The following is a 25,859-nucleotide window of genomic DNA, read 5'->3' as shown; positions in this document are numbered from 1 at the left end:
GGACCCCCCCTCCCACCCACCCCACCCACCCACCCCTCCCCCACACCCCCGCCCCCTGCCCTTCCCGAGGGCAGCAGCCGCGGCCCGGAGATAAGCGCTAGCACGGCGCGGGGCTCTGCCTGGGCTAGTGGCACCGACTTGGGTATGTTTCTTATGAATATTACACGCGGAGCAGCGACTGGTAGGGGGTGCGGTGGGGGGGGTACTGGGGGCGGGCGGGAGGGGTGGCCGAGGCGGCTGGGGCTGCGCGGGCCGGCGTGGGGGATGGGGCTGAGACCAGGGGAGGGCCGGGAGCGAGAGGGGGACTCGGCAGAGGCGGGAGGAGTGCAGCCTCCCCCCAACCCCCACGCCCTCCCTCTCCTCGCTCCTGGGCGTCACTACGGTCCTGGAAAATTATGCTAATGAGGACAAACGCTCTCACAAAGGGGATCTCTAGCCGCGCTCTATTTCTTAGTAATACGTTTGAGAAACCCTGTAACCCTCTGCCCTGGACATTTCCAGTTGAGGGGCAAGGAGGAAGAGAAGCAGAAGAGAGTTCCCCAGATTTTGGGCCGTTGACCTCACCTGTCACCCCCAATGAAGAACCTCAAAACCAATCTTTGGGGAGCTCAGATAGGGCCTACTTTCTCGAGAGACCTCCCAAAGAGCACACAGGACTGCCTGTGGGTATGTTTGTAGGCAGAAACACTGAAATCCTGGCAGCCAGGAGAGAAGGAGCCTGGGGGAGACGCACGCTGTTTGGGGCAGTGAAATGGGACGCTCTGGGCTCAGGTATACACAAGAGTCTAGAAACCCGGGTCTCCAGCTCTTGGGTGTGTGTGTGGGGGGGGGTCACAGTACAAATACACAGGTCACTCACACGGAAAGACTGATAAAGCCCTGACCTCTACAGCAACCGACATCTGTGGTATTCCTCCACCCGCAGCCCCCAGCTAATTAGAGGTATACAGGGACACTGAGCAGAGGAAGGGCCTGCTTGTGCCCGGTAATATTTCCACAACTTTACCGAGAATAGCCTTCCTCCCTCCTATCGCCTTCCTCAACTCCCCAGATTCAGAAGCAAACTCTGCAAAGGTATGTGTGTGGCAAAAAGAGAGAAATGGAGCTTTCGTGCAATCCCAAGGTGTCAACGGCCGGTCCTTCTCAAAGGAAGGTGTTAAAAATATAAGTAGTATGTTTAAACTGTCAGGGAGCCAAAGTGTCACCTTAGAGCAAAAACAAAGCCAAGGGAAAAGGGAGAAATCAAAAAGCACTCCTGGCCAGGGTGGCCTCATGCATACCAATGGTTTTTGTCATTTATGGCTGGGCAAGATTTATGACTCCGCGCCCCAAAGCTGTAAACAGAGCACAAAACAGCAAACACTCGCTCCTTATGGCATATTGCGGCAGCGCAACTTGAAAGGAGAAGCGGGGCCGCGTAGGAGGCCAGAGCCTGCCGCAAAAATCCGCTCGGCGGCATTTTCTCTTCAAACCGCCGGGTTGGATGTGGCATTTGAAGAAAGAAGGCGTGGGTCAATAATCAACCCTCACTTTCTCCTCCAAACTGCTGACGCGACTCTCATGCCTTCTCAACTAAGCCAGCTGCACGCAGGGATGGCCAGCTCTCTGTGAGAACCTCCCAGGGAAGGGGACGGCCGGGGGCCAAGGGAGCCGAGGGCACCGAGGTGAGGGCTGGAGCGCCCCGGGCGCATACCTTTCCACCTGCGCCAAGACCTTGCCGGGCAAAACACGGGGGCTGGACCCGCCGAGCTGGGGAGCCTGGGGGAAATCTGGGGCAGGAGCTCTGCCTGCCCCAAATAGGTGGCTTCTGGGCACAGGCTGCCGCCGGCAGAAGCGGAGTTCTGACCTTAAGGCTGGGGTCTGGCGCCTTGGCATACAGACTGCTTGGATTCAGGCCTCTCTGCTGAAATCCAAAGTGCTGGCTTTGGGAGCAAGGCAGGTGAGGTGATTAAAAAATAATAATTTATAATGGCTGAAGTTTTTTTGTTTGCTGTTGTTTTTAAGAAAAATATCTCCCGTCCATTTTCCATTGCCAGAAACTACCCATCACTGCCGCCTGCCCTTTCTAAGCAAACCCCACAACCATTCACCCGGCTCCACCAAAACCACTGAGGTTTTCTTTGCTAAGACCTTTTGGCTCCTCAAATTCCCCCAAGTCTCTGTGCTCCTTATCTCTCTTGCCCACGGGGACCAGAAGAAAACATTTTTTCAGTACTAGAAGAATATTTGAAACAGCAAAGGTGTGCTGGTGCCCTTCTCAGGGGTCTTCTAGTGAACATGCCTGAGAGGGCCTCGGTGGCTGGGGGCGGCGGGGTGGGGGGACCGCTGGCTGTGCAGCCAGGGACCAAGGTGAGGAATAACTGTTGGCAAGAAAAGGCACTGAAATCCCAGAGTGGGGAGGAAAATTAATGAGAAAATACACTTGCCTGTGAGGGTGAGGCTGGCGTTCTGAGGGCAAAAATGGACTAAGCCTTTTTTATAGCTACAGTTTAGCTATAATAGAGTGGCTTTAGCTCTCTTTCCTTGGAGGAAAAAGCAACTTGTGCTCTGTGGCTGTTGGTTCCTTCTCACTGTGCACGCTTTTATACAGAACCAGCTCGAGAGTCCTTCCTTAGAAATTTATTTTGCTTGCTGGTACTGAAGCGACAATAAAACGATGCCTTTAACAAACCTCTATTCCCTCTCTCATTCTTTCTAGTGAAACTATATTATTTATGAGTCTTTAACTGGGTCAAAAATGCGCCAGAACTGGGTCATAAATCAAATGAAATGCTGACAAGTAATTGAACAGCAATTAAAGCTTACATTTTATTTCCAAGGGGTGTTTTAGAGCACTTGAAATGGCCTCAGTTAAACACGGTTAGCGCCGTTAGTGCCGAGGGTGGCAGAGGGGAGGGCAGAGCAGCCCTTCCATCCTGGGGAAGTAAATCCCACTCAAGTAGGGGAAACCTCATTTGATTTCAAGTTCAAAATGAAATAAGATTTTTTTTTTTTTTAAAGACAGTTGCGAGGCAAATCCACTTCCTGACTCCTGGTAGGCACCCCTTTCCTCTGCCCTGAGAGCTTCAAGAGCAGAGAAAAGCAAAGTTTCCCTTCACCCTTTCCGGGAGTTTCCATCTTTCCCAGGAGTGCTGAGTCCCCAAAGCCCAATTAGCTAGGGCTTACCCAGTAATTTAAGACACTTTAACTCTTCTCTGCCTCCATCCTGGCTATAGCACCATTTCTGGGGCTCTGAAGCCAGAGAAAAGTCTGCCTCTGCTTTCTACAGTCTCTGCCTCTGGACTTCCCTCCAGCCTAGGGTCCTCCAACTCTTCAAGCCAGCTGGGAACAGTTGGGGCCGGCCAGGCCATGCTCATTATGAAGCCCAAACGCAGCTCATGCTACCTCTTTCCTCTGTATCCCCAACATTCAAATAACAGAGCTTTGGGGCACTCAGCACACTTGCCCCCACCCCAAGCCTCTCCTGAATCAGAGCTGTCCTTCTCCACCTCTATGGGGCACAGGGTATGCGGCGAAACAAAGGCGCGTCTTTGGGGTCCAGCTCCTTCCATCCCGTGTCTGAGAAAGCGCGTCCTGCGACCCAGCACTGAACAAAGTGGCCTGAAGCATCATCAATAAAATGGCAGCGCATCTGCACACTCATTGATTTCCTTCTCCCAGCTGCTCCGGCTGCCCTGGTCAGCCCTAGCCCTGCATCCCTGGCCAGCAAACAGGAGCAACAGGGGAGCGATTCCCTTTCTCCTTCACTCAGCGTCCACCTCGTCCAGTGTCGCCTCGGAGCACAGCCGAGGCTACCTTAGCCTGCGCTTAGCCTGCACGGGTGCTTTGAGACCCTCCCTCTGCCTGGGGCTCAGCTCTGGGGACTCAAGCACCACGGTAGTGGACAAAGCCACCCTCGCGCTGAGGCCACCAGGCCCACCGATTAGCACCCAAGTGCCCTTTCCTTTACAACCCCTCATCACTTTCCAGGGAATTAAACTCGGTCTCAGGCGCTACTGGGAATCTTTCTAATGGTTTCGGTTCTAAAGGAGAAACAAAGGAAGAGAGGGACTGAGGGTCCTGTCTGTGAACCAGGGTCTCCTCGCCTGACCTTTGTCTCTCACAGCCATAACTCACTCTCGATATGAACAATCAGCGGAAATACCTTAAAATAAATTCCATCCTCCTGGTGTAGCCTCGAGTCCCATCGGCTAGCTGGCCCAGAACCGCTCCATGAGCACTGAAAACTGCAACCCGCTAGGAGAGCGCTCTCCGGAGAAGGGGGAAGGAGAAGGAGGAGGTGGGTGTGTGGGGGTGGGGGAAAAAAGCTCTCTCTGTAGAGAATCTACAAAACGTAATCACAGGCGAAGCCGCCTGGTCTCCGCTCCAAATGCCACAATAATGCGCTGTATTATGTGCTCACGTGGTCACACGTCAACTTAAATCCTTTTATTTGAAATAGGGAATCACTGAAGGAACTAGGTTTCCAAGCAGAACATTTAGTTTCCGGGGAAGAGAGGTGGGAGACCTTGACCAGCAGTAGGGAAGAGTTTTGTCTAGGGCGGTAGGGTGCTGGGGGCATCTGCTGCGTTCCCCACCCACCGACATGTGCTGCACAAGGCCGGTTATCTCCACTTATATTTCTTTGCGCTCTATCCAAACATAGGGAAACAGCAGTGCTCTCCGCATTCTTAGGGTCCACATAACTTTCTTTGCAGCCTTCCACTCGGGGACCTGCTGTACCCAGCACACCCAGGCACTCCAGGCTCCTCTGGCCCTGTGGCCAGTACATCACAAGGCAAGGCTCAGGCCCTGCTTCCAGAAGAAAACCCAGTAATGATTGGCCTGGTCAGTGGACTCCCTCACAGGCCTGCCATTGTGTGGAGTTTGCTGACACCCACGCCATACACCACAGCCACTGTAGAAATCCAAAAGGCCCATAATTACCTGATAAAAGGCTAAAGCACCTCCTCCAAGTCCAGTTGGTTTTGTTTGATGGGAGCCCCCTAGTACAGAGGTGCTTGGCTCTAAAGTGGTGGGTCAGAGTTTTGCAAAATCTGGAAGGACTCAGTGCCTGGGCCAAACCTGCATTTATGCTTTTCCTCAGGGCATAGCTGAATAATACATGGACTTATATGCTTCTAATGATGAAAAATGTAAGGGGAAATGATTTCATTGTCTCTGCGAGAAAAAAAAAAAAAACTTGTTGGCATCCCTTGAATTAATCTACAAGACAATCTGGGACCCTCTCTGTAGACAGGTCTATTTACCCTCCCCTAAGACAACTCCATCGCCACCAGCAGAAACTGAACTGTACCAACTCTTCTCAGGAGGAACCTGGCGGGAACAAATAAGCACACATACACGCCTGCCTTCTTCTTGGTGACATTCTCATTCTCCACAGATTTCAACACTTCACCCTCTCAGGCGCTGTCTAAAAAGTTTCTCTTTTCAGGTCTTAGTTTCTGAACTTTGAGAGTGTTCTGAGGGGGCGAGACCCTTACGTCATATTCTTTTGTTCCTGGAGAGCAGGTCTTCAGTTAGCTAGGACTCACTTGTAGCAGCTGCAGGAGGCTGTGCATGATTCTTCCCCTCCCCTCCTCTCCTCCCCTGCAGGGAAATAGAAGGGGCCTGGTGAGACTGTAAGGCCCTCGGTAAGGGGGCCTGGTCCGTGGGGGTGTCCTAATCAGAATGGCAATAAAAGAGGAGAAGACCTCACCCCTTGGAAATGAGCCCTGGCCTGCACTGGTGGCAATATTCCAATAAGGTTCTGTCTGTGATATAGACAGGAGAGAGCCTCTATGTCAACTTTCTCAGCTCTTACCTAAGCCACAAACTGGACAGTAAGAACTCAGAGTTGAAAACCTGCTTCTCTCAGGTTTGGGGATGGGGTGGGGACAGGACCAAAGGCTGGTTTCCAAAAAGCACTCCCCAGTACCTGCCCCCCAAGGACTCAGGCCACTACTAACTGTCCTCTGCTCCTCTTACCCACCACCCCCAAATATTTTACACTGAGCTCTCAAGATAGCCTATAAAGGACCTAGAAGTATTGCCCAGTCACTGGCAAACTCCCTAACCAAAGTTTCTGTAAAGGTTTCAACTCAAAGATGAGAAGGGGCCCCCTTCAGAATTCTCAGAACAGTCTGGAGCAAATCGAAATTCCCAAGGCCATAAATCAATGGAAGAAGTCTTTGGTAGTGCTTCAGAGAAATGCCTTAACACCAGCAAGGCCCAGAGGCATCTCAGCTCCAGCCAGGAGTCTCCATGCCCCTATTAACAGCCCAGTTAATGCTCCAACTGCTGTTTAACAATTAACATTAATGGCTTGGGGATAGGATGGGGTGATTTGGTGGGATATAAAGGGAAAAAATCTGAGGAAATAAAGAGAAATTTAACTTTTGAGGTGAAAACAGCTTCCCTAAGAGAGATCTTGGTCTGGGCAGGTCACCAGGGAGCCAGCAGCTGAGAGTCCTCCTTCACCACTCTGAAATCTGCTTTCCTGGAGCAAGGCTGTGGGCCTTTTAAACTTCCATTCCAGAGAACAAGAATGGAGATGCTCAAGTATCCAGGCCCAGACTGGGAAACCTAACTGCCAGTCCTGCTCCATTCACTCCCCTAGTGCCCAACCTGGCTAGCCAGGGATGGAGACACATGCCCTGGATTCAGGGCACCAGAGCCAAAATAGGCAGAAAGTTGTCTCGGAAGGAGCAGGTGACTTAGGATACAAAGCTTCAGTCAATATTTGCAAGGGTGTTGGCAGATTAGATATAGCTGTATTCAAACACTGCAATCTGATTTCTCTGTCACAAATACACTTAACATTTTTCTCCCCTTATTTAACTCTAGTGGTTTTTCTACTCAGCATCAGGTTAGGCCCTCTTAGCTCACTTTTTTTGGTGGAGGTTATGGATCATTATTTAACATGAGATATTTCCTGTGGGTGCAACTGCACTACAAAGGGACTCCAAGTTCTCTGGACACACACGAATGTGTATATCACTTTATACACATGGTCTCAAACTCCTGCAACTGTTTATACACTCAATGATTCTCTTGTGTGCAGAGATGCAAATCATATATGCACACTGAGTTGCAAATTCCTGAAATGCTCCATCTATACTTGATATAAATTGACATACAGTAGCTGAGAAAGTAACCCAACTTTACTATTATTTTGTTTACTTCCTATCGAATAAAATACAAATTGTATCCAGAACACCCTATCAGCCTCAGAGCATCACTGAAAAGCATGTTGCAATGAATCAGCAACCTGTTATTTATTTGGGGAGCAAATTGTAGGGAAGACTGAGGTCTAGGGAATAGAAAACAAAATCTCAGAAAACTTTTCAAAAGAAGTAATTCCTCAAAGTAAAAAGCAAACCCATTGCTTCATACCAAGCTTTAGAAAGCTATTCCAGCAGCCCCTCCTCCAAATAAGGCACGAAATTTATGGATCTTTTACAAGGTAATAAACCACAGCAATTACCTCCCTGCATCCCAAACTAAAAGAACAAATTAAGCCAGAACTGGAAAAGAATTCTAAAGAGTTTTTTTTCCCCCTTGCTCCAAATAGGAAAAGAAAACGCCAAGACATAGAAAACCTCTGCTTTTCCTGTAGGGAAAACAGCGGATCAGCTCGGCTAAAGGAACCTTAAAAGCCCCGCTGCCTGTGACGGATGGTCTACACTTCGGAAATACAGCATCTTCCCTCACACCGAGGAAAAGCAGAAGGACAGGAGGAGCTGCAAGCAGGCGAGACCACTTTTGTCTCCGCAGAGCTGGACTAAGCCCCATTTCTGAACCCATAGCCTCCACAGGCACCGCCACCAGTGGACCAGGAGAGCGGCCCACGCTGTGGCCGCTGCGCCCATCGCCTCTGCTGAGTTTTGCCCCGCTCTTCCATGTAGTGGTTTGTTTGAAATTGGCTAGAAGAGACAAATACACCCTTCTAACAGCCCTGCCCCCTCAAGCACATACATCTCTGGTCTCTGCGACTGACCCGCCAGTCCTGCACAACACCAGCTTTGCGGGCTGACTCTTTGTCTGCCTGAAGCCCCGCATTCGTGGAGCGTGCAGCTGAAAAGAGCCTGGCTCCAAACTCCTCCGAAGTTAAATATTGACCAGAACCTCTTTCCAAGGGCTGCAGCTGCCCAGGAGAACAAACTTCTGCCAAAGGCCCAGTGCACAGCTCCAAGCGGTGATGAGTTTGGACGCAGCGCTTACCTCGAAAGATGTTTAAGACTGAACCCCCAATTGTCTCCAACTCTCCGCGCTCAGTGATTCCCCTTTTCCAGTGTCCAGGTGCTCTGCGGACAAATAAACAGGAGATGGTGAACGGTGGCTGCAAAGAAAGGCTGCAAAGAAAGGGAATTGGAAGACCAGAGTTGGAAGCTCAGCCGGTCCGGGCACCAGGGTGGCCCCCGGGGTGACGCGGACACGGAGGAGTCGCCAGGGCATTCGTCCATGCGGCGCACTCATTGCTCGAAAGGTTCCCGTCTACAAATGGCCTGAAGATGGTGATTTATTTTTGTAAAATAAATACATACTCCATCTCCGCACCCACACTCTTCTTTTTCTTTCTTTATATAGGGGGTGGGAAGGGGGGAAGGGGGAAGAAAATGGACAAGGCGGAGCAAGATAGGAAGGAGGAAGGAGCTTCGCTCTTGGTGCCGGCTCTGCTCCGAGAGCTCCTCACGCACCTCAACTTGGGGAATGTGAATGCATGCTTTATTTTCTTTTGCTAACAAAGGGAAGCCTTGTCTGGGAGCATTCAATCACGGACTCTCCTGAAACCTCACTAATAGTGTTCATTTCTGTTTGGCGCGAAATCAACCCAGGCTCAGCCCATGGGCCAGGGGCAGCCTTGAGAGGTTTTGTCTTCTGGTTCATTCAAGCCCTGGGCGTCACTTCTCCATCCCAGTGGGCTGGCTGGACCACTGCAGAGCCCAGTCCCTCACAGCAGGCCAGCTAAGGCTGCTGGAAATAGGAGGAAACTGAGAAAGACGTGGGGGCATCGGACAATACCTCATCTAGAGGCCCTATCAGCTTCACCTTGTACAGTGGGTACAAGCCGTTAGATGCCCTAATACTACTACTGCCTCGTCCCTCAAGGTATCTGCAGTCCTCTCTTGCTCTCTGATCAGCAAATGGTCAGCCAGCTTGGGTGACAGGGGAAGACACTGGGGAAGGGACAAGAATGGTCCTAGGCAATGGGCTCTGGCTTGAAGAAGTTCTCTGCTGCACTGGGACTCTGCCGGGTGGATTGCTTCCGCAACCTTGTTCCTGCCCCACTGTCCCGTCACTCAAACCTGCACAGTCTCCCCAAACTCCAGCCTGCCCCAAACCAGCCTTTAATGGCAGTCCCACATCCATTTAATCTTGATGATGGCGCCAAGAGCGGCTACCAAATAGCTGACAGGTCCCCTGACCCTCAGGCATCAGAGCCCCCTAGCACACTGAACAAGTGGCCACAAACCAGTAGCTAGCTGCCCTCTGCTACCACCACGGACTGCAGTCCCCACCCTCCACCAGGCACTTGGGACTCAGAACCCATGCTGGGTCCCTTTCTTTTGTTCAAACTCGCTCTCTTTCCCCAAGGGGAGTGCCCCATGGCCTTGGGGCACCTCGCATGACTAAGTTATGTGGGGCTTAGCTACTCTGCACATTGCCACTGAACCTCGCCCCAGAAAGATCCGCTATGCTACTATCCGCTCCGCCACCCCCACTCAGCGACACTTAGGAGTATTGTAATTATTATGGTTATTGTTGTTGCTATTTCCTTATCTCCAAGTCAAATATTCATGGCTGCTGTTCCCCATAAATCGGTGGGGCTAATGAGTCACAAAGATATTGCCCAGGTCTCTCCCTCTGCAATGGCTGCCGCTGCTGTGGCCTCTGTCTCAGCGTTGTTGGCGCTCGCTTGCTCCCTCGCTCGCCAGCTCCCTTGCTTGCCCAGCGCGGGTGATTTATGAACATCGGGAAAATTGAACAAAGCCGCGCGCCTGTCCTGTGGTATCTCTGCAGCCTTCCCCAGTGTGAATCAGAACATTACCAACTATCTGCGTATCCATCCCACTTCATCACCAAAGCCAGGATATGACGGCAGAAAACCCGCTTGGACTCACATTTCCCTGGTCGCAGCACGCTCCCTGGACTCGCAGAAATCCTGCAGAAAAAGCCCCAAGATCCAGCATGGGCCCGCCAGCTCGGGTCCTTCCCGCTAAAGGATTCTCTCTAGCCTTCCTGAGGGAGTTAAAAGCCTTTGGAAATAAATCTGAGGCTTCGTTTTTTTTTTAAAATCAAATAGGAAGTTGGGGGGTCTCACTTCTGAGAGAGTCATTCCTAGTGAGGCCCTGACGACTTGGATCCATTCTTGATGATCGGCATTAATTATTTAATGAATCACGTGACCCCAGAGATTACAATTTCAATATCTCCCTCGAACAGGAGCTACACCTTTATCTGCTGCAACCAGGGCCCTTGGTTGGCTTTTTCAGCTCCCAGGCCTCTGGAACACAGATGCCCTTGCCCAGCTCTGGGGCAAGGAATGCTACAGAACTACCAGGACAAGCGGAGCAGAACTAGCCATTCTGGGACTATGAGAATTGTGGACACTAGTGTGTCCACTGCTCTCTCAGGCTCCCTGACATCTGTCCTCCTCCTGAGCCCAGAGGTTATCTCAGCACCCTAGCTAAGGAGGTTTGGTTACCTAACCTCCCCAGGGCCTCTGATGGCTCATCAGGCAAGAACCCACCTTTCTAACCTGGTAAAGCACATCTGTGGTCCTCCATGTCAAGTGTGAACCCAGACTCATTGGTCTGTTCCAGACAGAATAACCTTCTGCCAGAGAAAGATGCTAGGGCACGTACTCCTCTCCAAGGTGAGAACAAATCTACAACTCATTAACATGAAGAACTGGGAGGGGGGGAGCATTCAGCTGTCTCAGCTTCTCATTGGGTAAACTGAGATTAAACCAAGATGGCCTCCAGGTCTCTTTTTCCTGGGATATTCTTTCCATCAGGGATCTCTTTTAGCTTCAGGAATCAATTCCAGAGACTAGGGCTGGCCTGAAAGGGGGAAGGGGTTATTCCAAGAGCTTGGGGCCTGAGAATAAGACATGAGAGAGTTCCAAGACAGAAATTTCAGATGAGAATATTTCACAACAGCCCCAGTAGCCTCCTTGATCCTAACAAAGAGTTAGAATATAGGTCTCTTCCTCCTCCTATTTTTCCTGGCCCATACTCTTTTGAGAGAAAAAGCATAGTCAGTCCCGGGTCAGTATATAATATAGAGAAGGGCAACCGTTGGAGGTTCAGCTGTTGGGAAGGGTGAGCCTGTGTTCTCCAAGATAGGACCCTGGCTAGGGATGCAGAGACCACGAGGGTGTAACGAACAGCCTATTTCCTGCACAGAACCCATTCATTCAGATGGGAAGCCCACGTTGCTGCTCACTATTTTGATTCTTTGGATTTTTTTCTTTTTTTCAATTCTAAAGAGTGGTTGACCTGTTTCAATGTGAAACTGCCGGAGGGAAGGCAGTGGTGGGTGAGAAGAACAGCAGCACAGTTTGGAAGCTCAGAGAGGGGGGACAGAGGAGAAAAGGTGATACCCATCCAATGCAGAGGAGGGGGCTGAGAGAGGGGGGAGCCTGTGGGGCGTCCAGGGACTACTGAGGATAAAGTCAGGGACTCTGTACTGAGGGCCCACTCAACATATATCTAGGTAATCTCCCCATGAGCTCCATCCTGGGTATTAAGTACCCTACTATGCCTGTCACAGTTGAATTCCTGCTGTAATAAAACACCAGGTATATCGTAGATTTCAGCAAAACTAGGAAAGAGAGCCTGCAAAGTGCCATTTTTCTTCAGGGGGGAGACTGTTAAGCACTTAATTCAAACTGTGACCATTAAACTGTCTCCTATCCGATTTAGGTTGATTTCAGATGTTGACAAAACTTTTATCTCCCAAGTCATGCACAGCTTGGCTATGTGACTAAAGCAGAGGACTGTGTGTTGTAGGAAAGGAGAGAGAAAGAAGAAGAGAGCATGTGTAAGGGTCATTTTTGTAGAAGAATTATAGAGCTTACACAAAATACTGTCTTTAAAGGTCAAGGGTTTGAGGGGCCAGTAGGGTTTTCTTTAAAAAAAAAATTAATGAGATAGAAAATTTGTCCTCTGGGTGAACTCTATGGTTGCCCTAGCAAAGGGGAGACAATGCAGGATTTTGAAGCACGAAGTGGGATTTTTCTAAGCTGTTATAAGAAGCTCCTTTAAAAGACCAAATCTGAAATAGGCCAAAACACTGAAGAAATTATACAATCCTCTGGATCGTTTTTGGACAATTCTGACTTCGTAAAACTTACCAATACCTTAATAATCAAGACAATTTGGGTAAAAATGCTATTTTGCCCTGGAATACATATGTATATTTTTAGTCTCCATCCTCTCTCTCCCTTTCCTAGTCTATAAAAGTGAAAGGACATTACTCCTTTTAGCCCCACACAGCTGCCTCCAGTATGCAGCTAATTAATGCCCCCCACCCCTCCTTCACTACAAAGGAGAAATATAAGAATTTACCTTAAATGATGACAATCTGCCATGTGAGGTTTTGCAGCTCGATACTCAGTTTCCACCAAGAGTCTAGGCATTTTTTGAGCAGACAGCCAAGATGCTGCGTTTTTGCCCGAGACCACATTATTTGCAAGAAGATCCCTTGCTTCTCCACAGACTTTTCCCAGAGAATGCCTTTCAGAATTGCTGTTGAATTACAAAGAAGTATTTATTGTATGAGGTGATTAATGATTCCTGGGAAAATTGCTATTTTCGGCGTGATTTAATTTTGTTTTACAAATGTGTGTGGCAGAGGAAGGGTTAATAAGTTTCAGCTGCAGTGATCCTAGAAATCCCTGGCACTCCTTGACACCTTATAAAATGCACTTTATGCCAGGTTTGGCCTGACTTGGGAAGGTGGGTACTCGTTTGCCCCTGAATTTTCTTGGGGAGAGGCAGAGGCTGCTCTGAGGCTGGCATCCATCACTTCCCTCTCAGATTTGGTTTGTTCACAGGTAGACAGCCGCCCACCCTTGCCTGTATCACACACAGGAGGAAGGAGTAGCAGCGCTGACCACTGTCCACTGGCTAAAGGTTCGCCACTGCTGGGAAAATGTGTTTAAAACTCCTCTGTTATTGCAGAGGTAGGTGAGCGCCCCCTCCCATCTCTGCTAAAATTACTACATGAACTAAAAACTGTCTTCATTCAAGGCCAAGTGACAATTCTAATATTCTGGGGCTAGCGTGTGTTGGTTTTTTTTTTGTATTTTGTCCCTTCAATGACAGCCAAGTCTAAATTCTCTTGACTGATTTGTAGATCAGTAAATAAATACCAGGGATATGGGGATTGAGAAGTGGATTTTATCTTCAACCTTTTGAATCTCTAATTTGGGCAGAAAAATCCGGGAGCATTTGAGGAAAGCGACCCTAGTTCAGAGTATGGCTTTCTTCCAGTATTGAATACACCCAGGACTTCCTTGCTTTGGGTGCAATTTGGGGTGTCATTAAACTTTTTCTTTCCTCGTTAGAAACTTTGGAGGGTGTACTGAGGAAATTGTTTATTTTGAAAGCTCTTGTTTAAAAAAAAAAAAAGGAAGGAAGAAAGGAAGAGGCAAATGAATAAAAATTCTTAAGCTATAGTCAGTGAACAGAACCTTAATAACAGGGAAGAAACAAAAAGCAATCTCAACCCCTTGCACAAACTATTTTTCATCTCCAGGGAAACAGGCAGATTAAGTGTGAAGGTGCAATAAATACCAAAGGGACCACTTCTTTCCAAGTGTGCTCAGAGTTCAGCGAGTAGAGCAGCTGCAGAAGGGCCCCGTAGCATTGCACGGTTTCACCTTTCATTGCAGGGAAGGACACGCACGTTTCTATGCCTTACAGAGACTTGAAGCCTGAAAGCCTGGCCAAGTTTGGGAAGAAGAGGAGCCCTCTCAGAGCTCAAGAGCCTTCATGCTCTTTGGAACTTTTCCCACAGTGGGTCAAACTTGACAAGAGTTCAGCTCAAGTTGAACACACTCACGCAAATTATACGAACAGTCAGAACCCAAGTGAACACAACTCAAGCCATCTACAAGTTGCTCCCATGCAAGGTCAAGCATCTCAATCCAGAGCACTTTTTTAAAATTAAAAATAGGACGGACACAAATGTGTTTGAGAGCTTTAATGTCTTTTAAAACTGTTTATTCTTAGCACATGGCTTTCTATGTAGCCACACCACAATTTGTACAATTGCACATGGGTCTAAATGCACGCCCCTCTCCTCCAAGATTGTGCCTCGGGAATAAGACAACAATATCTCTACAACATTTTAAATAAATGCAAAGAAGGGAAACTATGTGTCATATCTATCATTGAGTCTATACATGTTGAGAATTAAATAATCTTGTGAGGTCCACAATGTCTACTCATTCAGTTCAAGACAAGCTTGTATGAGCTGCCTTAATGGGGAGAGGGGTGATAAGGAAGGTGGGAAAGGGTCTGTTTTCTTCTGTTTGAACAAATATACAGATACATGTCTCCAGTCAGCACGGCTGTCCAGCCATCTCAAAATATCTGATGCCAAGTGGTCCTTCCGAGCCACCCAAACCTGGCAGCCTTCTTCAGGCCATCAGGTTGTTCCACCAGCCAGCATGCTGGCCATGGTCCTCTCTTGGATGACAACCAGCACACACTCTTAACCAGGACAATGTCGTCTTCTTTTTTAAATTATACTTTTCATCAAGTTGGGTTTTGTTTTGGGGTCTCTTATGGTCCAGACAGGGAGGTGTGGATGGGGGTAGGGGCAGAAGAGAGGAGAAAAGCAGGTGAGGAACAGAAACTGGTCTAGATCTCTGGAAGATTATATGGAGGAAGGAATGGGTGTGGAGGCACCCTGGTGGGGGTGGGAATGGGGATGCGGGTGCGGTTGCGGGCTCTGAGTTTGTGGTTTTCCTGGTGGGCCTGCTGAGACCGAGGCCGAGTTGGAGGATCGCATCTTAGTGTTGGGCAGTTTGTGATCTTTCTTCCACTTCATCCTCCGGTTCTGAAACCAGATCTTGACCTGGCGCTCAGACAAGCAGAGCGTGTGGGCGATCTCGATGCGGCGTCGCCGGGTCAGGTAGCGGTTAAAGTGGAACTCCTTCTCCAGCTCCAAGACCTGCTGCCGTGTATAGGCGGTTCGAGAGCGCTTGGGTTCCCCTCCGCTATAACTGGGGTTGACTGAAAGCCCATAACCCCAAGGAGAAAGCCAAAGAGGAGGGAGTGAAAAGAGAGGGAAAGGAGGAGGAGAGATAAGGTGGGGTGGGGAAGAGCAATTGGACATCATCATTATATAATAACCTGACACCAAGTTCACTCAAGATACATAAAACGGCAAAGAAAATGTTTCACAGGCTATTGACAACGGGAAACACCCGAGAGCCATAAAGAATGGTGCTGGGCCTTGGGGCTGAAGAAAAGCTTCAAAGACACATGGCCTGAAGCCTCTGCCAGGGCAATTAAATTTATGGGGGCTATAATTACTGCCCTAACAGTTTGGCGTCTCGTAAATCTCCCGATAAAGGGACCCCGGGTACAAAAGGATTCTCACATTGGGATCAGGCGGCTGGCTGGCGCGCACACACCCACAGCCCACTGTAGCAGTGTAGCTTGGGCCAGATGGGGGCTCCCCTCCCGAGGCCCCCTTCCCCTTGTCCTCTCCTCCTGACCCCCGCTCAGACCCTCAAACCCGGGCCGGGCCCCAGCCCACCCTCCCAGGCCTCCCCAGCGGCGCCACGTACCGGCGCTGACATGGATCTTCTTCATCCAGGGGTATACCACAGGCTCCTTGCCCTTCAGGCCCGGCGGGCTCTTGTCCGCCAGGAGCAGCGGGCACGCGGGGGCGCTGCCCCCTGTCGGGACGCCCGGGGTGGCAGGAGCCGCCTCGCAGCGCCGCGGGGGCGCCGGGGGCGCCGCGTGATGCTGCGGGGGAGGTGGCGGCGGGGGCTGCCGCCCGGGCGACAAGACGTGGCTCGCGTGCAGGCCGTGCGCGGGACCCTTGGCGTGCGCTGGGGGCTGCTCTGGCTGCGGTGGTCGCCCGGGGCTGGCGCCGCCGCGGTAGCCATAAGGATAGGCGGTGTCGTGCGCGGGATAGAGCGGGGTCGCAGGGTAGGAGGGTTCGCGGGCGGCCCGTGGCGCGTAGTAGGAGGCGGGGGGCTCGCGGCTGCCGCCCGCGTGGGGGAGCTGGGGCTGCTGCGGCGGCAGGTGCTGGGCCGCGGGCGCTGGGGGCTGCTGGTAGCTGGAGCCCCCGCCTGGGCCGCCGTCTCCGCCGCCCGGGCCGCTGTGCTGCGCGTACTCCTCGAAGGGAGGGAACTTGGGCTCGATGTAGTTGGAGTTTATCAAAAACGAGCTCATGGTCATTAATTTGTGAAGTGCAAAAATACTAATTTTTCTCGCGTTGTCGTTTTTCTGGGCTCGCCGAGGCCCCTCCCCCTCCTGCCTTTCTTCCCATCCCCCCCTTTCCTCCGCTCCCTTCCCCTCCCCCGCTGTCAAGCGCCCACCCCTCCCCCTCCCGCCGCCGCCAATGCCACCAAAGTTCGCGCCGCTCCTCCCCCGCCCGCGCCCTCCCCCGCCCCGTACCCGCACGTGACCCTCCCCCGCCAATGGGCGCGCCGCGCGCGCGGACCCGGATCAGGAAGCGCGCGCGAGGTGATGGATGCTTCTGTCCCGTCCCAGGCGGAGGGAGGGAGTTGGCGCTTTGGTCCCCCAACCCCCCAACTTTGAGTCCTGCTGGGAATTCGGGGCCCTCCGGGCTTCAGGTCCACTCGGACGGCCAGGCCATGCCCTATGCATGCCCTGCTCCTGGCCTAGGCCTCAGGGCATCGGGGCACCCGCGGCCCAGCGTTGACCTCGGGCCCAGCCTAGCCCGGCGTCCTCCAGGGTTCGAGGCCGGCTGGGGCAGGGAATGGTATTGGGACCAGGGAAGTAGCCTCGTTTTAATCCTGGCCCCGGAATAAAGCGAATGAGACCAACAGACCCATTTTCTCATCAGCCGATCCCCTTCCCCACCTTGTGCTCGCGGCGTCCGCGCCCGAGCCCCCGGCTTTGAGCCGGTCAGGAACCGCAGAGGGAGGGCGGGTGGGTGGGTGCGCAGCCAAGAGAAATCAGCCTGAAAATGTGAAGCTAGGCCATTCCAGTATAACCGGATAGGCACTTTTCATTTTCTCTTTCTTTTAGAGACAGAGTCAGTTTTTTCCTAAGAAAAATCAGAACCTTCTAATAGCATCTCTTTTGACGGAGGTATTGATGGGAGAGTTAAACACGCTCGCATTTACTAGGTACCATTGTGAAAGAGACGGTGGTCCAACGGTGGGGAAAAGGACAGAAGCGACGCCTCCACAAAATAAAGCTTTGAAACCAACAACTTCCTATTTCAGAACAATTCCTGGACAAAAACAAGCTACCGATAGAACAGGCATTGTGCCCATCTGACTGCCGACGGGTCCTTTCCCGCTAAGAATTTTATGTCCTGTCTTTCTGATGCTGCTCTCTCAGACTGAATCTGAGGGTAAACTTCTATTTATAGGACAGTCTGTAATTTCTGAATTGCTGAAAATTAGCATATTAACGATAATAGTAGCTCTGGAAAGGGGAGAGAGGACTGCTGCCTGCCATTTGGTAATTGAAATTTGATGGGTAAACTAATTACACCATTATTAACAAATAAATTACTTATTAATTCCACCTAATGTTGATCTTTGAAGTAAATACTGATGCCTTACTTGTATTGTGTACTTTCCCTTTCCTTTTCTGAGTAACAGACACACCCAGATCCTCTACTTTTCAGCCTAGATTAAAGCAGTACAAACTAGAATAAGCCACCATTCTAAAAATACTTTATATTGGCATGCAGAGCAAGGACTTTTCAGCTGGTGCACCTTATTTGATTTTTCAAAGAGCAGTATAAACAGCTTTCCCACAACTGAATCTGGAGGGCAGACAAGGAAAGTTATAGCCTAAGTCTGGAGACACTTCAAAAGGAATGTCAATTCTATCTTCATTTATATCGGTTACTCATATGAGTTACTAAATGCTGGAATATCCATTTGATGGATAGTCATTTAATGCTTAGCCACATAAAGCCTATTATATGGGACTAATCTTTAAACTAATTTATGAAAAGAGGTTTAAAAAGGGATCATGTTAGCTTTTTAACTGGAATCACCCTGAAGTGGTACAAAGAGGTTTTCCACATTGGCTGTGTGTCTGTGAAGAGTGCTGTCCATTGATGTGGTGCACCCTGAATATATATATATATTTAAATGAAATCTGAGCCACAGACAGAAATCAACACTGAATATAATCTTTCCACATGCTCTCTAGATTTGGGGAAAAATATAAAATGTAATACAGCTTAAACCAGGATCTCTCTACAGTAATAAAAAATAATATATACATATATACTGAATATACGTAATCTGAATTATATATAATTTACAAAACTGGGCTCTCTGAGCTTCAGGGGGATGAGAAAAACATGACAAGGAAATTTTGCCGTCATCCTCATGTCATCAGCCTTGAGTACTAGGGTCTTAACCACATTTGTTTAATATTATTTACAGACATTAACACAAAATTCATGTTGTTTAGCCTCAGAGCCTTCTACCGGGTTTCTATTTTAAAGTATTAACAAGGCATGGACACTGTTTTGTATACGGTTAGCCTAAACGAGTTAACTGCGCCTGTGTTTCATGTGGTTCTATTACTTTAGGAAGATGGGCTTACACAGAATCCCCCAAGGCCTGTAACTTGTCTTTGTGGTTCGTATCATAAACACAAACGGAGCCAGGACCACCAAGTGTTATCTCACACACCGACATTTTGACATTTTACTGCAAGATTTATGGCTGTAATAAACAATCTCAGTACCTTTTCTGGTCCTTCCACAATCTTTCTGTGCAAGCCATAGCATCATTCCATTGAATCGAATAATCTTTTGAAAATCATTTAAAAAAAAAACAAACCTCTAGTTTTTATGTACAATCCAAAACACCAGAGCAAAGCCAGAAAGAAGCTAACTCAATTAATAAATAAACTGAAGTTTACCAGCAGCATCTCACCCGAGAAAAAGATGGGATGCTCTGAAAAGGAGCAGGGAGGGAGCATGCTAATCTTCGCGCACCAACTGGCTCCAGTCCCAAGCAGGGTGAAAGCGTTATCCTTTTCTTGGGAAACTGGTAAGCACATTTGCTCATTTCCACGTGCAGGGATAACGTATATTCCCAACAAAAGCTTTCTTAAAATCCCATTAAATGAAATAACTTTTCATCATGTCCTCGAATCCCAGATGGATAAGGAGAGTGAAGGGAGTCTAAGGGAAAGGGAGGGCGAGAGGAAGGCAGAATTTGCAGCCTAGTTTGAATCTGATTTGAATCATTTTGAATATATTTGGAATAGCCTTCCCTCTTGAATGCAACCCTGTCCCAAGTTTCAAAGTGACCGAACAGTGACACCGTGTGCGTTTTGTTTCTTATTAATCTTACACATTGACAGTCTTTGTTAAATCACAAGGCGCGCCCTTCACCAGCCGACATTTTCATATTTGTTAGACGCGCTGACCTGAAGTTCACCTCGGCCTTGGACTTTGCGCTTCTAAAAGGTCTATACAGTGTCTTTTAGAGAGCAGGGTCTTTGCGCAGGTCACTCCTCAGGGAAAAACAAGGGGGGGGGGGGAAGCAAAGGAAATGTAAACGTTATGGAATGTATTGACTGTATTTGTCCTTTGTTCTACAGAGCAAGAGTCTCCCAGACTGACTGTTCTCTATCTGAAACACATCTCTGGAGCGCACACAGGGAATGCTGAATTTCTGAATGCCTGATGGTGGCATTTGAGAGCTTTCCTTCACCTACACTAAGCATATGATTTTAAAGGAGCAATACTTTACCAGCTACTTGACCAATTAATTGTTTGGGGGTAATTTCCTTGCAGTCATTTATAGTAATGAGCACAACCCAGGCATAAAGATTGAAATTTATACTCAGATTATATACAAATTTACACCAGTATTGTGTGAAAGGCCTAAAAATCACTATCTTCTGAATAAAAAAGTAGATACTCTAAAAGCAGTAACTTCTGCAGGTACTGTTTTCTTTTACTTCAAAAACTAGCTAAGAGGTGTCTATGATTATTGAAGCTGACATATTTCTAAGGTGTGGAACATTTTAAACCAATAATACAATAACAAGTTTTTCTCAAAGAGATACATAATTGTCTTGGTGAGTAATAGTGGGGGTTTCAGTTTTCTTCATTTTGCTAGCCCAGATGTGGTGAAGTGTTCATTGCTATAACAGCAGTCACCACAGTTGTTCCTTTCTTGTTTTCATCTGGCACACCCCCATTTGGCTTCGAGCTCTTGGCTGAATGAAAACTTTACACATTGAACAGTGGAAGCAATCTGATTACTTCCATGAAGGCAGTGTTTGGGAAATATTTACCACTGAATGTACCTGACACCAGCAAATCCAATCAACCATATCGGGATGCTAGAGTTTACATTTTGAGTAGTTGAACTGGCTTATCTCTATAGTTAAATAGAAAAACCTAGAAAAAAAATTTTTCATCTTTCTCCTCTTCACTTCCCTACAATGATTTCTTAAAGGTCGATACATGAAAAAGGAAAATAGGCCCCCCAGAAAATAGATCCTAATGGCACCTACACTTAAGCTAATATAGGTGCATAAACAATAAAATATTGGTTAGCTCTCCAGTTGCAACTCAAACATGAGGCATGGTTCCAGCTGCCTTCCTTAACACACTGTTCCCTTTCTTTTCCACTCTCCCACCCTGCCTCCTCAGCTTGCTTCCCCTCTCCTTAGCTTTTATTCCAAATGTATTTTTAAAGAGTATTTTCTGGAGAATAGAAGTTGCTCTGGCATTTGTGGATTCCACCTTCCTGCTCAAATGGCATATTCTTTACAGCTTGGCTATTCACTTATAGATTGCAGCATTTCTCAGTATAGAGTTAACAATAAACATAATGAAAATTTTCCAACAACAGGAACAATTTCATGATACGAATACGCATTTTCTTGCTGGTGGAGGGGTAGAGGAATCCTGCCCCTTTGGGGAGGGTTTTCATTTCCTTCCTCCCCTTTCTAGCTCTAAGAACGGTTTGCATTTAGTGGATGGCAATTTCAGAACAATCATTCTGTGTTTGAAAATTGCAAAGAATACGTTTTGCAAGAAGTGCCTGTGTTTGCCCTTGTTCTCATACACTTTAGGGATCATTATGGGTACTAAAAAGAAAAAAATGGCAAATCAAAATTGCTGTTTTCAAATAAAGGAAGTTCCCTGCTGGTTCTCTTGCTTTTGAAGGTACAAGGGAGCATTGGAAACTTGCTACGTCATTTCTTAAATGTCCACTGATGAGTTTTGAGCTTTTTTATTTTGTGACACACCCATAGGCTCCTGGTTCTCCAATATGGAAGGTGTTGGTGTTTCAGTCATCTAAGCCTATTTACCTGCTGCTATTCCCTCAGAATGGGAGCAATAATTCAAGATGAAATACAGCATGTATTACTCTTGAAAAGAGGAATTTTCTATCCTTTTCTCCGTAATTGAGGTCATTCAACCACTAGGGTTCACCTGGAGTCCATACTGTGATACACGCGTCACTCCAAGCCATTTTATCTTTTGTGCTGATAGTCAAGATCGCAGCTCTAGCATTGACATCAAACTCTGTCTGGGCAGATGACGAAGAGTGCTGCACAATGTAAACTTTTGACCCTCAACTTTCTGACCTGCAGTTGCAACACACTAACCACAAAGATATACAAAGCTGTAGCTTTTCTTTCAGGGAGAAGACCCGCCCCAGGATCTCAGGGACACCCTATTTCTGCCTTCTAGAGTAAGAGGATGCACTGGATATTTTCGTGTGTTTGTGACTGTATTTTCTGTCAAATCAGCCTTCTACCTCTTTTTTTGTGTGTCAGCACTTAAAATAAGAATGAGATTATTTTGAAATCACTCATCATTACATCTACGAGGAAAATTGAGAGTAGGGCAGGGGAACCTCACAAAGAGTGAAAGAAAAAAGAAGATGGGGAAAGCAGGTAATGGAACTTGGAGACACTTTTTGTCTTTATTTAAAAATAAAGACGCAGCCCTAATTGTTGGGCAAGCTGGCCCAGGCAGGCGAGTTGACTGTGAACTTGTACTAAAGCGTGCTCTGCTGGCGATTCCTAGGGTGTGCAGATTTATCTTCTCTGCATTTACTTAACCCGGCAGTGAACTGCGCGGGCGTCATTTGTTAGGTGATGACAGACTTCACCTCTAGCAAGGGCTGCTTCACAAAATCACAATAATTACCCAATAACCTTCATAACAAATATTATTATTGAAAAGACTGGTTTGTGGGGAGGGGGTGTGGTAGGAGAAGGAAGCTTTCTTTGTGAAAAACACCAGACAAACAAACCTAGGCAGATCTTCCAGTTCTGGGGCTTTGAATGGCTAGGACTGAGGCACCCCACTCCTATGTGGGCTGGAGCCTAGGTTGACCCCCTTAGCCCTGTCTGGAAGCCCCACTTATGGTTTTATCATTGACTGGAAAAAAAAAAATGCTGCCCTAGAAGCCAAAGGGATGGAGCCACACAGTTCTGCACTCTCCATGATGGGCAAACCTCTGACAGACTCCCAACTAAGGCAGAGTAGAGGTTTCCAAGTGCATCTTTTAAGTTAAAAGGATTATTTTCCTCTTCAATAGCCTATCTTTCAGGATGTAATTTGCTCTCCCCTCACTAATTGTTTGGATATAATACTCTTCACATCTCAACACACGAACATGACTCCATTTCTGGTAGAAAATTGTCTTGCTCTCCCAGAGCCGCCAACAATGAGGCACAGGAAAGAGCAGAAGAAAAGGAATCTTGGCATAATGTTGTGAAATTAGACCATGGAAACCCTAACAAACCCCTAAGTGAGTGTGACCAGAAGCTTCCTATTATATTTATAGTTCAGGAAATATTGTCTCTTTGGCTTGTAGAAACAAACGGGGCCCTGCACGCTTCAGACACCTTCTCCTTTTACAAGACAAGAAACACAGACAGACACTTCTGCCACCGGCTGAGGCTGGATGTCTTCATAAAGCCCTCAGTGAAAAAGGTATTTTCTTTTTAAGTAAGTTTCTCTGCAAAAACAACCTCAAAGAATGCATGAGAAGAAATAACTTATCTACAGAATGAGCAGATAACCAGCCATCCTCTTTACTATGCTTCATATGAAAATAGGAAGAAATAACAAAAGAACTCCTCCAGTAATGCTCACATACGTGTGACTGGATGCTGTAATTTTTAAAAAGTCATTTAATTCCATGTGAATTGGCCTGCCCCTTAAACTCTAAAGTTTTATGAAGATTACAACAGACAGAAATAAGCAAGCTGACAATATTTATAGCCTCTAATTTTTTTAAATCATGGGAAAGTTTCTCTGTATTGTGAGATGCTGGACATGGGTCCAACAGCCTTTCTGCCAATTCCCATACCTAGGGTGGGAAGGGGCCACAGAGGTGGTGTGGCCGCTTCCTCCAGGCAAGTTACTCAAGTGAACTGCCAGCAGCCCTACAACTCTTTTTTCTGCTACTAATTGTAGTCACCAAGAAACCACTCAAGCAAGATCACCAAATGAGCGGCTAAAATAAGACCTTCACCCAGTATTTTCCAATAAGGAACCCAAAACTCAGAGCAGCAAAACAAAGACTCCAGGATTCTTACAGACACTTAAAATAATAAAAGAGAACCCAAGGAGAGTTTCTATTTTGGTTTCCACCAAGATGCAGACACATTTTCCTGAGTGCTGAAACACCAACGCTCACTTTAACAGGTTACCAAAAAATGACTTCATGGATTTGCCTTGACACTCACTATTCAAGAGAAGTGGGGATTATGGGAGGGTTTCAGTTTTTTAGGAAACTTCCCAGGTCTTGCTTTTTGGACCTCTTAACTTTTGAGACATCTGTTGGACTAATGTTGAGTGTAAGTGGCCTCTAGACAATAAAGTATGTTGAAATTCCAAATCTATACTTTAATTTTTTTCACTTTAAGCACTTAAGTATGTGTCTTTACCAATTAGCACTTGCAGAAAACTACCCAGTTCCTAAGGAGAAAAGCATTTGGAAACAGAAGATCCCATTTTGTTTGTTTCATTTCTAAGTTGGAGAGTTTGGGTTAATTCTTCAGACGGAATAGGGGGAAATCTGCTAGGTCCCTTGTGGGTACCCACCCAGAGAAACACCCCAGGACAGGCCACAGTGTCCCCAGTCACCACTTTGCCATTGAAGAATGTGGGGGTTGGGGCCAGAGGGGGTGGCTGAGGCCAAGCTGGAATTGTACCCAGGAAAAATTTATTTCACCTTAGTTCACCCATTGGTGCAATATTGAGGACTGTTTTGGAAATCATAGATTATGTAAATTTCCTGGGATCAAACAGAAAGAGCAGCTAACAAAAGAAAGGCGGAAATCTCCTACTGACAAACGACCAATTTCTTCCCTCAACTATCCTTTATGACGTGTCAGGGAAAACAACCTAATGGCTCTGGGGACTTTTAAGTTGGGCATTGAAGACACCTCGATTTCCCCCCAAACTTAAGAGCCCAGTTTGGAGGAATTCTCCCTGTATGTTGAGGGGGAGTAAATTTCTCTAATCTTTAGTGCTATCTAGGGGGACGCCTAAGTTGCCTTTTGAGGGTCCTGTGCATAGATGTTTTAATTCTACAAAAGAGGAGAGGAAAAGGAAAGAAGAGAGAGAGAAGAAAGGCAGGGCGGAAGAAAAGAAAGAGCCTTAACTCCTTTCATTTAGCCTGGGGATTCAAAGACTAAAGTTAAATCCGGCCATAAAGTTTATTGCTTCAGACTCACAGGCGGGTGAGAACAGTCCCACCGAAATAAAAAGAACGTGCAGGCCAGCAAGGTTCAGGGCCTGGTCCCGGGCGCGGGGGGAGGGGGTGGTGAGCCCTCGCCACAGGTGGGGTGCCCGCAGTCCCCAGCGTCCTGGGCTCGGCCTGGCAACCCAGGGCCCAGCCTTGAGGTGCGGCCAGCGCCTCGCCTACCTCTGCCACCCTCCGGCTCTCGAGAGCCAGCCTGAAACCCGGCCCCGAAGGCAGCCGCCTCAATTCAGTGCTGCCAAATGACCCAGGCCTGCGAAGACATATTGCCACAGCCCCACAAGGAATCCCGCCAGAGTTCGCCTTGGCCCTGCCCGGGCCTTTCTTTCAAACGCCCAAGCTCAGCGCGGCCTTCCGCGCCTGAGGCCCGCGCCCCACTCTCTGCCAGCCCCCCACCCGAGGGCTCTGAGACCCCCCGAAAAGCCGAGATCCGCCAGCTCGGAACGGGGGGCAGCCCTGCCAAGTCTCCACACACAGGCCTATTCGCACACACAAAAATCATCTTTTTTGCACGCCGGCGAGGGCAGCGGAAGTCATTAACATCCGCGGTGGTGCAGCAATTAAAGTTAGGCCTGAGGATGCGGCACGGCCACAGGCGCTGTTCACCGTGGTGACTCCGCAGAGCAGGCCCCTGGCGCTGCTCAGGGGGGCGGAGGAAAAGTTTGCGCCCCCCTTTTGAATTTAGAGACAACTTCAGAGTTACTAAACCAGATAGAGAACGAGAGAGAGAAAGATCCAGGAAGAAAGTTTTTAGAGTACAAATAAACTGGAAAACGCTCAGGAGGCGAGCTTACCTTAACTCGGAGGGAGCCATTTTTCAGAGAGTTTTGAGAACTTGTAGTTAGGACACTTCTGGACCTAAAATTGACAATTTGAATGACCAAGCGGCACACGTAGCCTGCAAAAGAGTCAAATGGAGTCCAGCGTCAGTGAG

The 25,859-nt window shown here is 48.2% G+C and overlaps 2 protein-coding genes and 1 long non-coding RNA gene across 3 annotated transcripts in view; 1 reads left to right on the top strand and 2 right to left on the bottom strand.

Annotated features, from left to right (window-relative positions):
* HOXA3 (homeobox A3) overlaps positions 1–25,853 on the bottom strand; it is a 33,886-nt gene extending 8,033 nt beyond the window's left edge. Inside the window, exons 1-3 of the mRNA XM_090287084.1 lie at positions 25,720–25,853; positions 12,555–12,734; positions 8,203–8,285 (exon numbers count right to left, since the gene is read on the bottom strand). The gene's annotated coding sequence lies outside the window, so the exon portion shown is untranslated. The remainder of the gene's footprint in view (positions 1–8,202; positions 8,286–12,554; positions 12,735–25,719) is intronic.
* On the top strand, positions 53–8,537 carry LOC150001294 (uncharacterized). Its single transcript, XR_016513011.1, has 2 exons — positions 53–142; positions 7,553–8,537. It is a non-coding gene; the product is annotated as an uncharacterized LOC150001294 (long non-coding RNA).
* On the bottom strand, positions 14,186–16,470 carry HOXA4 (homeobox A4). The gene is made up of 2 exons (XM_090287086.1): positions 15,791–16,470; positions 14,186–15,230 (listed from the first exon to the last, which is right to left on the bottom strand). Exons 1-2 carry the CDS (start codon positions 16,407–16,409, stop codon positions 14,872–14,874), a joined length of 978 nt encoding a protein of 325 aa, XP_090143212.1. The 5' UTR covers positions 16,410–16,470; the 3' UTR covers positions 14,186–14,871.
* Positions 25,854–25,859: the final 6 nt, after the last annotated feature.

This window comes from Furipterus horrens, unplaced genomic scaffold, assembly GCF_987537825.1.
Source record: "Furipterus horrens unplaced genomic scaffold, mFurHor1.1.pri manual_scaffold_9, whole genome shotgun sequence".
NCBI classification, from domain to species: domain Eukaryota; kingdom Metazoa; phylum Chordata; class Mammalia; order Chiroptera; family Furipteridae; genus Furipterus; species Furipterus horrens.
The sequence above is the reverse complement of the archived record's forward strand: the minus strand, read 5'-3'. Positions and strand labels throughout refer to the sequence as shown.

Coding starts and splice junctions, on each gene's coding strand:
- HOXA4 (XM_090287086.1), bottom strand. CDS start 16,409: ATGACCATGAGCTCGTTTTTGATAAACTCCAACTACATCGAGCCCAAG. Junction 15,231..15,790: donor GAAGATCCATGTCAGCGCCG/GTACGTGGCGCC, acceptor ATGGGCTTTCAG/TCAACCCCAGTTATAGCGGA.